General features: G+C 43.7%; 1 protein-coding gene across 1 annotated transcript in view; it reads left to right on the top strand.

The window, feature by feature from the left end:
- Nucleotides 1-5,040: 5,040 nt before the first annotated feature.
- YTHDF2 (YTH N6-methyladenosine RNA binding protein F2) overlaps nucleotides 5,041-13,403 on the top strand; it is a 31,486-nt gene continuing 23,123 nt past the window's right edge. Inside the window, exons 1-4 of the mRNA XM_060140832.1 lie at nucleotides 5,041-5,278; nucleotides 5,772-5,796; nucleotides 6,368-6,447; nucleotides 9,387-10,973. Of these exons, the coding sequence (XP_059996815.1) occupies nucleotides 5,252-5,278; nucleotides 5,772-5,796; nucleotides 6,368-6,447; nucleotides 9,387-10,973 (1,719 nt within the window). The 5' untranslated portion in view covers nucleotides 5,041-5,251. The remainder of the gene's footprint in view (nucleotides 5,279-5,771; nucleotides 5,797-6,367; nucleotides 6,448-9,386; nucleotides 10,974-13,403) is intronic.

Here is a 13,403-nt window from a genome sequence, read left to right as displayed (position 1 = left end):
TAAATTAATTCAACAAACATTTACTTAGAGTTGGATTATAAAGATTAATAATAAAAAAGTTCTTTGTCGTCTAAGCAGTCATAGATTTATTAAAGAGGCAATATATAAGTTGAGAGTTGGTTCTCTTAATCTGGAGTCCGTGGGATGGATGGGCTTGGGGAAGGGAGTGCTTAATGAGATTGTAGGCAAAAATTTGGGTGTATGTTCCTTTTTCTGAGAAGTTTCATTATTCTCATTAGATTTTCAACTGAGTCCAAGACTTCTAAAGGGAAAATATTCATGTAAACTTTTTTTTTTATAAATTTATTTTTGGCTGTGTTGGGTCTTCGTTGCTGCATGAGGGCTTTCTCTAGTTGCAGCAAGCAGGGGCTACTCTTTGTTGTGGTGCGCAGGCTTCTCCGGTGGCTTCTTTTGTTGCGGAGCACAGTCTCTAGGAACGCGGCTTTCAGTAGTTGTGGTGCATGGGTCTAGTTTAGTTGCTCCGTGGCATGTGGGATCTTCCCGGACCAGACTCGAACCCGTGTCCCCTGCATTGGCAGGTGGATTCTTAACCACTGGGCCACCTGGGAAGCCCAAACAGATAGTTGTGTTTTTTGTTTGTTTTTTTTTTTTTTGCGCGGGCCTCTCACTGTTGCGGCCTCTCCCGTTGTGGAGCACAGGCTCCGGATGCGCAGGCTCAGCGGCCATGGCTCACAGGCCCAGCCGCTCCATGGCATGTGGGATCTTCCCGGACTGGGGCACGAGCCCGCCTACCCTGCATCGGCAGGCGGACTCTCAACCACTGCGCCACCAGGGAAGCCCCAAACAGATAGTTTTAATACACTAAGTTACCATAAGGAAATGTGACCGATACTATGGGTGAACAAAGAATAGAACACTTTCTTTCTGCTTGAGGGAAAAAAATATGGTTTCATTGATCAGGGTCTCAAAGGACAGATAGGAATTGGGGAGGGGGGATGGCAAGGACATTTGAGGCAGAAAGAACTGCATGTGCAAAGTCATGGGTTCCAGAACAAAATGTGTATTTGAGAAAAATGCAATGTGGCTGGAGCATGGAGTGCGTGGTGAGAAATATACAGGGCTAGGGAGTGACAAGCTGTGAAAACTGTGTGGACTACAGAGAACCAGCAGAAATCTTTAAAAATAGGTTTTTACACTGTCAGTTGTGTGAAGTATATAAACATTTCTCAAAGGAGGTCCCTTCTATTCCTGCCTTACTAAGGGAGTGACTTGGGCAGCGAGGTCTGCTGTTGCTGAAGGCTGGAAAAGTTTGAGAACCAGAGCTCTAGGGCCCAGCCCAGGCCATAGCAAAATTCTGAAGAGTACGTAAAATCTGTCCTCCTTTCCTGCTTCTTTTCACTTTATCCCCACTGCCCCCTTCATATATCCAGAAGGATCTGCTTGGTTTCTACCTTCCAGAATTCTAAAATGGTTGAACTAGAAGGAACCTCAGAAGTTATTTTGGTCCAACTTCCCTATTTTACAGTCTTGGAAATAGACTGCGATTAGGAAGGGATTTACTCTCCGTGTCTCCCCTTCCATCTCTGGTTTGGTGCTGGGCCTGTTGCTCTCCTCCTGTTGCTCTCCTCTTCTTTTTGTTTTGTTTTGTTTTGCTTGGCTGCGTCACTAACCAGGGATCACAGTGGAATGGAAGCGTGGAGTCTTAACCACTGGACCGCCAGGGAAGTCCCACCCTCCTCTTCTGAGGAAATCCCAGGGACTCCTTTGGCTTCAACTAACATCCCCATACCAGAGACTCTAAGGTTTGTATTTCCAGCTTGATGTTACTCTCTAAGCCCAAACCTTTTCATTGTCTACAGAACATTCCTATCTGATGTTTTATGTTCTTCTGAAACCCAACATGTCCAAAGATAAATTGACGATCACAAAATCTCCTCTAGGATTGCCCACATTAGAAAATGGCACCTTACCCACCGAATCGCTCAAATCAAACTACTAGATATTATGTTGATATCTCCTTCTTTAATGCCCTCCCCACAATCCAATCAATCACTAAGACCTCTCATTTTGCCTCCTAAAATGTCCATTTTGTCCACTTCACTCTGTCTTCATCATCACTATAATAGACCATTATCTTTTGCCTGGACTTGCTGCAATATTCTTCTAACTCCTAGTCTACTCTTTTCTCCCTGAATCTACTTCCCACACTGCAGTCAGAGTGAACCTAAAACATAAATCTAAGAATGCTGTGCTTCTATTAACCCTTTACTAACTGATCATCGTTTGTAGCTAACAACTAAAGGCCCTATTTTTCTCTTTTCTGCCCAATTCTTGAGTCTCATCTGGTGCCACCCTCTCTCTCATTATGCACCAGTCACGTTGGCCTTTTTTTCAGTTCTTCACCAGTACCAAGATCCTTCCCCGCCTGGGGCCTTTGCACATATTGTCTCTCACATCCCTTCCCTCCTTGTCTGGTCAATTTCTGGTCATCTTTCAGGTTCTAGCTGAAGCTCAGGACTTCAGGGAAAACTTCTTGGTCCTCTGACTAAGTGAGGTCCGTCTGTGCTTTCTCATTGCACTGTAACAACTGTGAGTGAATAACTATTTTTTTAATAAATAAATTAATTTTTGGCTGTGTTGGATCTTCATTGCTGTGTGCCAGCCTTCTCTAGTTGCGGCGAGCGGGGGCTACTCTTCGTTGCGGTGTGTGGACTTATTGCAGTGGATTCTCTTGTTGTGGAGCACGGGCTCTAGGTGCACAGGCTTTAGTAGTTGTGGCACGTGGGCTCAGTAGTTGTGGCACACGGGCTTAGTTGCTCCATGGCATGTGGGATCTTCCTGGACCAGGGCTTAAACCTGTGTCCCCTGCATTGGCAGGCAGATTCTTAACCACTTTACCACCAGGGAAGCCCAGAAGTGAACTCTTAAGACTTTCTCTCTAGCACATTGCCTGGCCTTCAATAAATGCTTGTTAGAAGAAGGATTGAGTGCTTTATGCACCTAGTGGCAGAGATGAACTAGAACCCAAACTCATTTCTGATATGGTATTCTTTTCTCAAACCATGAGCGGTCTGCCCCCTAAGATGATATCCCACACTCCAGACTTCCTCTCCCTCTTCCCAGTGATTAAATGTATCAGTCTTGTGTGTTCTGTTCAGGGGCCTATTAAAGCCAATCTGGTGAACTGATCCAGGTTTAGAGACTACCCTTCCCCCAGGATGTCTGCGTTTTAACTGGGAAATCCTGTAGGACAGAAAGTAATCTCAAAGGAACTAATCAAAATTTCAGGCACTATAAAAATATTGGAAGGAGGGAATTTTCACTATCATCCCTTAATGGGATTATAGGAAAGAAGTTTACAATGTACCAGATTTACTTTAATGTTTTTTTAAATTTTTTTGAACTTTATCTTTGTAGCAAACCTGTTAGGTAGATTTTATTATCCCCTTTATCAAATGAGGGAATCTCTGAAAGGTTTAGTAATTTACCTAATGTCGCCAATCTGTTGGGGAGGCCAGTGTTTAGTCACTCCCCCTCCCCGATTATGACTCCTGGTCTAATCCTTTTTTCACCATACCACTGCCGCCTTCAAGGGTAAGTGTAGGCAACTGCTTACAGTTTACACATAAATCTGGGCCATGGGGTTAACTGGTTAACTTATATTAAAAAAAAAAAAGGATTACTATGTTTCTTCTCTTCCCTTGGTGGGATCTACGCTCTGAACCTGGACTCTGCCAGAAGTCTATCACATTTGGTGCCTGACCTTATTCATTCCAACCGTAAATGTGATTATGGGCAGAAAAAATGCGTTGAGCACTTTAAGCAAAATTATGATGCAAAATCCAAGATGCTGTTATTTATTTTACTACTGAGTCCACCCAAGCCTCCTGTATCCAGGGAGGGGATGGTATCAAGTTGACACTTGAGTGCATTATTTATCTGTTTACTACTATTTGCAATAACAAAAGCTATTAGGAGATGGACTGTCCTGGGATCAAATATCCCTGCAGGAGTCAGGTTTGCCTCTGATTAAAAATGCTTCTGCCCATCCATCTTTTAGATCGCCTCAGGATTCTGGTTCCTGAACACAGGATTTCTCTTGGGGGTGGAGGGACACTATTATGTTCCTCTCAGTGTCAGGCAAACCTCACTATTTAATAGCTTTGTGACCTTGGGCACATGACTTAACCTCTCTGTTTCCTCAGTTATAAAACGGATTGGCTGACAGCTACATTGAAGATGCTGAAAGCCTTTAATATGTTTGAAAGCACCTAACAACAAAGCCTAGTCTACAGCAGGTATTCAAATAGCATTTATTTCCTTTCTTCCCCAGTAAGGACTCGTTGAAGGAACATGTAAAATTTTGTGTGGATGTGTGAAGTGTGTTTTTCTTGGAAATAAAGTCCACAGTTAAACAGATTATCATGGGGGCCAGCGACATCCCTAAAAAAGAATTGTGGATTCTCCTCCCGGCAACGCCGAAGGGTGAATCTCTTTCTCAGGGGACCGGATGTTTTCTGGATATTTTTGTTCTCTGGGCCCTCTTTCTGTAGCCTGCTAACAGAGGAGGATAACCAGGTGAGGGGGTGTCTTTCTCAGGGCAGGGCCCCCTTGAACTTTCCCTGAGGGCTCTGTGACTCCTGTTCGTGTTCCCCCCCATATGGGGGTGGGGTGCCATCTGCAAGTGGGAAGCAGGTTTATTTTAAGGCCTCTCAGCCTTCGGGGTTCGCTTCTTCACTGAAAACCCAGCTTTTGTGGGTTCCCACAAGCTAGAGCTACTCCCTTCCCTCCAGCTGTTAGTCAAAACCTCGTGGTGCGACCCTGGCCGCCCCCACCCTCCTAGGCCCCAATCCCAAGGCGGTGGGGGCGGGGAGGCCGCGCGCGCCGCTTCCGCTCCTCCAGCCCACCAGAGGGCGCTGCGGCCCCACCTCTGCCTTCCCGGAGTGCTTCGCGCCGGGCCCCTTCAGCGTGGGTGAGCGAATGTGAGAGTCAGCGTCGCGCCGTGCGCGCCGTCCGCCTCCGCTGCTCGGCGCCCTTATTTCGGCTGCGAGGCGCGGGCGCGCGCGTAAAGGCATAGAGACGGGCGTTGAGCTGTCGGGCTAGAGCGTCGCCGAGTCGGAGCCGGAGCCCGAGCCGCGCGCTGTGTCTCCGCTGCGTCCGCCGAGGCCCCCGAGTGTCAGGGACAAAAGCCGCCGCTGCGCCGCCTGCTCCCGTCGCCGGGGCTCATCCGCTGCCGCCGCCACCCTGAGGAGAGTCCGCCGCCGTCGCCACCCGTGAGGATCCGAGAGCCATGTCGGCCAGCAGCCTCTTGGAGCAGGTACAGGCCCGGCCCGCATGCCTCGGCCATTGTGTGAGGCGAGAGGGAGCCCGACTAGGCCCGGGCCCGCCGCCCCCGGTCGGGCCGAGCTGAGGCGGCGCCTTTAGCGGGCCTCATTTTGAGGCTCTCAGGCCGGCCGCGCCCAGCGCCTCGCCCTCGGCCCGCTCTCCCCGCTCCTCACTGGGCCTCGGAGACCGCCGGCCGCGCCGCGTCCCCTCCTCTCAGCGGGCCTCGTTTTTCTCGTTTCCTTTCCCTTCTTTGAAGCCCTGGTCCCCTCGCGTTGTTTGTGGCGCGGCCCCCCTCCTCCCCCTTGGCCCCGCCAGCGTCGCGCTTCCCCCGCCTCCCATCTTCAGCCTCCCCCTCACCCCATTCCTGACGCCTCTCCTTAGGCCTGCGCCTTTATTCCCGTCTCGGTCCCGGCTTTAATTTGTCTCTCCTTTTCCGTTTTTTCTTCGGACGATGTGCTGCTCGGCGACGTTTTCTTCCCCCGCAGAGACCAAAAGGTCAAGGAAACAAAGGTGAGCCCAGCTCCGCCGGTGCCCCTGGCGGGCGGGGGACCCCGTGTGGGGGGGGCGGGGTCTCCGGGAAGCGCCCCGGGGAGAGGACCTTTCGGAAGCCGCTTAGTTTGCAGGTGCCTCACAGTTAAGTATTTGACCCTTTTCGGTGTGTTCCTGTAGCTGGCGAACAGCTTTGTAGTGAACAAGGAGTAATTCATTAGGGGTGGGGGTGGATTCGGTTTTGAAATGTCCCAGGTCCTTAGTTTCCTGTAGGTCTTAGAAGGCCTTTGTTTTTCATCCTCGTGGATCACACTCTGGAAGTGCTCACATGTGATGGGGGAGGGGAAGCGGGAGGGAATAGAAATCTAGAGGAGCCAATAAAATGACCTTTTTAGATCAACTTGCTCTGGGTGGAGGGAGACATTTTTACTGACGAATGTTTCTCAGCATTCATTCTCATCGTTATCCTTTCGAAACGCAAACTTATTTGCTCTGTGTAGTATGGTTTTTATCTGGTTAGGAGGTATTTGATTAGTTTGGGAGGTGGATTGTACGATTGAGACACTCCTAATTTGAATTTTTTCTCCTTTAGTACAAAATGGATCTGTACATCAAAAGGATGGATTAAATGATGATGATTTTGAACCTTACTTGAGTCCACAGGCAAGGCCCGTGAGTAGTTAACCATTTTCATGCTTGATCAGAGGATGCAGTATACCATTATTCTTTCTCTGCTCTATCAATAAGTTTCATTTTCAGGGGATGACTTTCTTAATATCAGTCAATATGTTATAAAACCAGTTGCTACAAATGTCATAGGCCCTTAAGGATCTTATCTCTGTTGTGAGCAAACATACCATTCTCTGAGGCTAGTACTGATAACATTTTACAGTGTACTAACAGCAACACTTGCTTGAGTAGTTCTTCCTCCTTAGCAAGAATGTAACAATGTAAAACTTAAGAATACTTTCTGGTGTTAAATGTTTTCACCTCCCAGACATTTTTCTTTTAGGAAAATTGGATTCATACGTGATGGGAAAAACTAACATAAAATCACCTGAACTTTATTCAGTGCTGCAGAACTGAGTATCTTCGTTTTGTCTAGTCACTAGTTAGTGGGTTCTTAGGTTATCAGAACTATTTTGGAGCTGGGTACTCTTTCAAGTTGAGCTCCATCTTCATCTGTAAAGAGCAATTTTGTATATATCTGGCTTCTTAGGGGAGCTGTATTTACAAAATGGAGTTGAAGGAAAATAAAACACTGTTGAGAACAGAGATCAAGAATGATGGAATTCCAGTTTTTGCAATGTAATCTGTCTTCTAATGTGAAGATTAGTTGCATGTAGGTCCATATATGACCATGAACTGTGCACAGAGACTTCTTTGATTCAGCAGTTCTTTTGTGTTACTATCTTGCATCCCAAAGACAGTCACAAAGTTGTAACTAATAAGTATAACTCACCAGACTAATAAACCAAAAGGAAAATTGACAACTCATCCAGAATATCCTAAAAGATGAAAAAGTTTGTGGAACATTTATATAAATTCTGAACAGATGGTGTATGATATTCATAACAGTCTTGAATAACTTGACAGTGCGTGCGCATGTTTGGGCCTAATGCTTACATAAAACTTTTTGATCCCTTGTGTAGAATTTTCTGAATTGAAAGTGTAGAAACCGCTTAAGCAAGTGATTGGAAGAAAGTTTTTGCAGAAGACAACCAGTTAATCAGGAAAAGTAGGGAAGGAAGTGGAGGAATGAACTATTAATGGGTTCTTGCTCTTGAGGTAGTTTGCTTACATAATCATTATAACAAGGAGAGTGGGAGCATTTGGAAACATAATTCTAGGTAGTTCTTGTGAAACATTGTGTAATTCAGATTTTTGAGCTCGGGGGCATGTGGGAACCTGCCAGTTCAGGTGTAGGCATTTAGCTCTATAGTGGCATAACCTGTGATATTAAATGTGTTTGTTTTTTATTTGTTAAGTAAGCTAAAGCTTTCTTAAGCTTTTGAAAAATTTGTGGGGGAGTTTGTTTTTTATTTAAGTAAGTTAAAGCTTAAATATTTTTGAAAAATTTGGGGGGAAATATAAATTTTGGTTGAATAGACATAATCTGAGACTCTCTGTAGTCTGTCAAGGCTGTTTCATCTACTTTTTAACCAGTTTTTTATTTTAATTTTTGAATTTTATTTACTTTTATTCAGATTCTTATTTAACCAGTTTTTCATCACCTTATATTGGAATAATTCTTCAGGCTTAATCTATTAAGGGTGGTCTGAATTTCTTATTCATAATGGATTTGGGGCTGTTAAAATTATAACACTGTCTTCGAGAAATAGACTTCTCTTAAACTTGAGAGTATATGTGAAAGAGTTAGGTTTTTAAAAGAAAATTTAGAATTGGCAGAGAGAAGCACCACCATTTTATCAAACTATATTAGTTGAAATATTTAATTTTCAGGAGATGTGTTTTAGTGGCTAGGAAGAAGTACTGTTGGCTTTGGTAATACAAACTTAAGGCCTGACATAGTTATGGTCATCCAAGTCTCCTACGAACAAAACTCCCTATTGACTAGTTAGTGGATTCTTAGATACCAGAGCTGTTTTGAAGTTAAAGTAGTCTATTTTTGAGTTGAGCTGAGTCTATATCTATAAAAACCAATTCTATATATCTCTGGCTTCTTATTTAAGGGAGTACTTTGTGAGTTACTAGGATTTATGAAAAAGAACTGTCAGCATAAATGAAAGTAAGAATGTTTCTGCAATGTAATCTATCTTCTAATGTGAAGACTAGTTGAGTATAACTTTATTTCTGGTTGTCGTTCTGAAGGATGATTCCTTTTATAAAGATGTGGACTGTACTGTCTTTAGAATTATATTCCTGTTTTTAATGAAAAAGTTAGGTGTGCATTTTAGCTTACGGCCTTAACTTTTATAGGTGAAGCAAAACAGGTAGCAACATTTTTTTTGGTTTTGAATCCACTGGAAGCCACTGTGCATTTTCTTTCCAGGTTATAATTAAATAGTGGCATCTCTTGATGTTCCCAGATGGTTTGCCAGGAGGCTTTACTATAGAGTAGGTGTACTGAACCTTGATTTTTGGTTTATGGTTGAGGAATGGCTGCACAGATTTTTGGGGTAGAACTTGAAATTTCCAGTTATTTTTGTTTTATCTATTATATAGTAAGTTTTAATAGGAAACTCTTGTGAGTACTTTTTCTTTCTGCCAATATTCCCACTCACTTCAGTCCAGAGATAGTGGTTTTAATGAAGGCATCATCTCAGTACATCTATAGAGGAAGACTTAAACTTAGTGAGATGACGGGTTTTCCCTTTTCTGAATTGTAGCACTAAAAGGTAAGGCTGGTATTCACTGTATGTCAGTTTAATTTTAAATGTTTAAGCAGTTCAATTATTAAACCAAAATATTATCTAAGTCTATAAAAATAGCAAGTTTATGGGAAGAGACCATCTGAAAAGGTCACTCTCCTTTTTTATGGTAATGACTGAAATATTTGAATTGTGTGAATAATTGGGAGAGGAAATGTTCTGGTCGTTTTATATATTTTTGTGTTTAGTTTTAATTAACCCTTTTTTCTTCTTCCACAGAATAATGCATATACTGCCATGTCAGATTCCTACTTACCCAGTTACTACAGTCCCTCCATTGGCTTCTCCTATTCTTTGGGTGAAGCTGCTTGGTCTACTGGGGGTGACACAGCCATGCCCTATCTAACTTCTTATGGACAGCTGAGCAACGGAGAGCCTCACTTCCTACCAGATGCAATGTTCGGACAACCAGGAGCCCTGGGTAGCACTCCATTTCTTGGTCAGCATGGTTTTAATTTCTTTCCCAGTGGGATTGACTTCTCAGCTTGGGGAAATAACAGTTCTCAGGGACAGTCTACTCAGAGCTCTGGATATAGTAGCAATTATGCTTATGCACCTAGCTCCTTAGGTGGAGCCATGATTGATGGACAGTCAGCTTTTGCCAGTGAGACCCTCAATAAGGCTCCTGGCATGAATACTATAGACCAGGGGATGGCAGCCCTGAAGTTGGGTAGCACAGAAGTTGCAAGCAATGTTCCAAAAGTTGTAGGCTCTGCTGTTGGTAGCGGGTCCATTACTAGTAACATCGTGGCTTCCAATAGTTTGCCTCCAGCTACCATTGCTCCTCCAAAACCAGCGTCTTGGGCTGATATTGCTAGCAAGCCTGCAAAACAGCAACCCAAGTTGAAGACCAAGAATGGCATTGCAGGGTCAAGTCTTCCACCACCTCCAATAAAACATAACATGGATATTGGAACTTGGGATAACAAGGGTCCTGTGGCAAAAACTCCCTCACAGGCTTTGGTTCAGAACATAGGTCAGCAGCCAACCCAGGGGTCTCCCCAGCCTGTAGGTCAGCAGGCTAACAGTAGCCCACCAGCGGCTCAGGCATCAGTAGGGCAACAGACACAGCCATTGCCCCCACCACCACCACAGCCTGCCCAGCTCTCAGTGCAGCAACAGGCAGCTCAGCCAACCCGCTGGGTAGCACCTCGGAACCGTGGCAGTGGGTTCGGTCATAATGGGGTGGATGGTAATGGAGTAGGACAGTCTCAGGCTGGATCTGGATCTACTCCTTCAGAACCTCACCCAGTGTTGGAGAAGCTGCGGTCCATTAATAACTATAACCCCAAGGATTTTGACTGGAATCTGAAACATGGCCGGGTTTTCATCATTAAGAGCTACTCTGAGGACGATATCCACCGTTCCATTAAGTATAATATCTGGTGCAGCACAGAGCATGGTAACAAGAGACTGGATGCTGCTTATCGCTCCATGAACGGGAAGGGCCCCGTTTACTTACTTTTCAGTGTCAACGGCAGTGGACACTTCTGTGGCGTTGCAGAAATGAAATCTGCTGTGGACTACAACACATGTGCAGGTGTGTGGTCCCAGGACAAGTGGAAGGGTCGTTTTGATGTCAGGTGGATTTTTGTGAAGGACGTTCCCAATAGCCAGTTGCGACACATTCGCCTAGAGAACAACGAGAATAAACCAGTGACCAACTCCAGGGACACTCAGGAAGTGCCTCTGGAAAAGGCTAAGCAGGTGTTGAAAATCATAGCCAGCTACAAGCACACCACTTCCATTTTTGATGACTTCTCACACTATGAGAAACGCCAAGAGGAAGAAGAAAGTGTTAAAAAGGTAACCAGCTTACCCTTCTTAAGACTTTAAAGGAAGGAGAAGGAACTAGAGAGAACAGGAGAAGTATTACACTGAGCCATTAATAAAAGCTTTGTAAATAACACAAGTATCACTTAACAGTTCAAGCCTTAATGGAGGATAATTGGTCTTATTATTTGAACCTTAGTGTGAAAGAATATGGGAACATTAGTGGAGGACAGAAATGTGGGCTTAAGTTAAAGCAGAAACAAACTTAGAGAAACTGGCTTTACATGATGCAGAAAGAGGTGAAGAATGAGTCTGAAAAAAACACAGAGGGAATAATTGAAGTGATAGAAACGTAGAAATGAAAGTAGGAGAAGATTGAGGCTGTAATGTGGCAGAGAAAAAGATAATTCTGTCGGAATTAACTTTTGGCCTTGCTGGGGTACTGTAGTTATTTTCAAGAGTTGGTGTGTCACGAAGCCCTGACATTTCTGCCTGCCTGCTGACAACTGGTAGTGTTAAGAGGATGTTTTTCAGACCTTTCTTCCTTCTGTCTTTTGTAGTGTTCTGGTTAATCACTTTTTTTTTTCAAAATCTTTTTCCCATTAGAAAAGGTAATTATATAAAACTTGGAAAGCAGATCATCCAAAAGAGCTGGCTTCTTGTTCTTAACATTTGGTTGTATTCCTAAAGATTCACTTTCTCTTTTCCTCTGTAACAAGTGGGAATCTTGGGCAGAGTGATAGGGAATAGTTCCAAAGTAAAGAGTTGAATTTATTTGAAAGGGTTGGTAATGCTTGATCCCATGTATTGAGTGTAAACTCTAGGACCATAAGAAAATGATAAAATAGTGGTTGGGGCAGATCATATTATCCAGAAGTCAGACATGTTGAAGTATAGGAAGTAGGTGAAAAGATAATGGCAAGGAGAAAATGTTTTTAAAACATATGTATATATTAATGATAGAATCCTGAGTGGTTAGCTTCAGATGTAAAATAAACAACGTAACAGACTTAATGTAAATACATTTTCCTTGAATTTGTCATAAATTCATAGGGATCTTACGTAATTGATCTAGGACCTGAGGCACTTGTTATGCCTTTATAAAGACTTATTCCTTTGAGCAGTGGGAGGAAGACTGCTCAGAGAAGTAAGTTTGCTCTGGTAGATTCTTGACCTCCATAACACAGAATCAGAGGTCCATAGTTGTCTAACTAAAGCTGGATGATTGACTTTTATTTTTGGCTGCATTGTGTCTTCGTTGCTGCTTGCGGGCTTCCTCTAGTTGCGGTGAGCGGCCTTCTCATTGCAGTGGCTTCTCTTGTTGTGGAGCATGGGCTCTAGGCGTGCGGGCTCTAGGGCACAGGCTCAGTAGTTGTGGCGCACGGGCTTAGTTGCTCCGCAGCATGTGGAATCTTCCCGGACAAGGGCTCGAACCCATGTCCCTTCCATTGGCAGGTGGATTCTTAACCCCTGAGCCACCAGGGAAGCCCAGGATGGTTGACTCTTTATCTTCCAGTGTGTACAGACAGATAAGAAATAGAGGTATGCTTGTCAGTGATGCTGAAAGTATTGGGGAGATAGAGCCAGGTTACTGGAAAGTTGGCTGTCAGAAAAAACTTGGTACTTTTTAGTTCTTTAAACTCTTTCCTTTCCCAGAGTTTAACAGTTTAACTTAAAATCCTCCAGAATCTATAGAAAAAAGATACTTGATTATTTTTGCCAAACATCTGAAGGGCTCTAAAGATGTCTTAACAGGTTTCTGTTTCTAGAGGAACAAGGAAGGAGGCTGTGGCCTTTTAGGCATCATGTAGTGGCATAGCAGATTATGAACGTGTGTGGGGGCATCCAGGTGCTTGGTTTAACTACTTGAAATATGCATAGTATTTGTTGCATACTAAGAATCTGCTTACTTTCATATGCAAAGTTCTGTCCTACATCTTGTGATTTAAAAGCAGGAAGGCAAAGATAGGAGTATTTTTTGGAATGTGCAGCATAGCCGCTAAGATAAATTTGTATTTGTTAGAACTAGTGGGAAAGCTTGTGTTTAAAAGTGAAGTAGCAAGTCTGAGGATTGTTAATTTGTGTGCACTTTTAATCAAGTATATATCTGTATTCACTTGAGTGGTTCAGTGAATGATAAAACTTCATAAGTAGGTGTAAGATTCATTGACTAGCCTTGTGTTTTCAGTGAGTGTAATAATAATCAAGGTTTAGGGTCTTTGTTAAGCTAACTAATGGCTCTTAAAACCGTTCTGTAAAGACTTTTGATGAATGAGTATCCTAATTGTTCTGAGGCTGGTGAACAAACCACCAAAGGTAAAAACTTAAAAGCTTCAATTATACTTGTGTCAGATTACTTTTTAGTTTACTTTCTTTAAGAAGAGCTTGCTGGGGTTTCAGGAAGGTCCCTATGATTGCTTCCAAACCCAGCTACCCTTTCAGTCAGTATTGCCTTACTCCTGT

The sequence above is a fragment of the Lagenorhynchus albirostris genome, chromosome 2 (assembly GCF_949774975.1).
Source record: "Lagenorhynchus albirostris chromosome 2, mLagAlb1.1, whole genome shotgun sequence".
NCBI classification, from domain to species: Eukaryota; Metazoa; Chordata; class Mammalia; order Artiodactyla; family Delphinidae; genus Lagenorhynchus; species Lagenorhynchus albirostris.
Note: the sequence above shows the minus strand (reverse complement) of the source record. Positions and strands in the feature narration are given on the sequence as shown.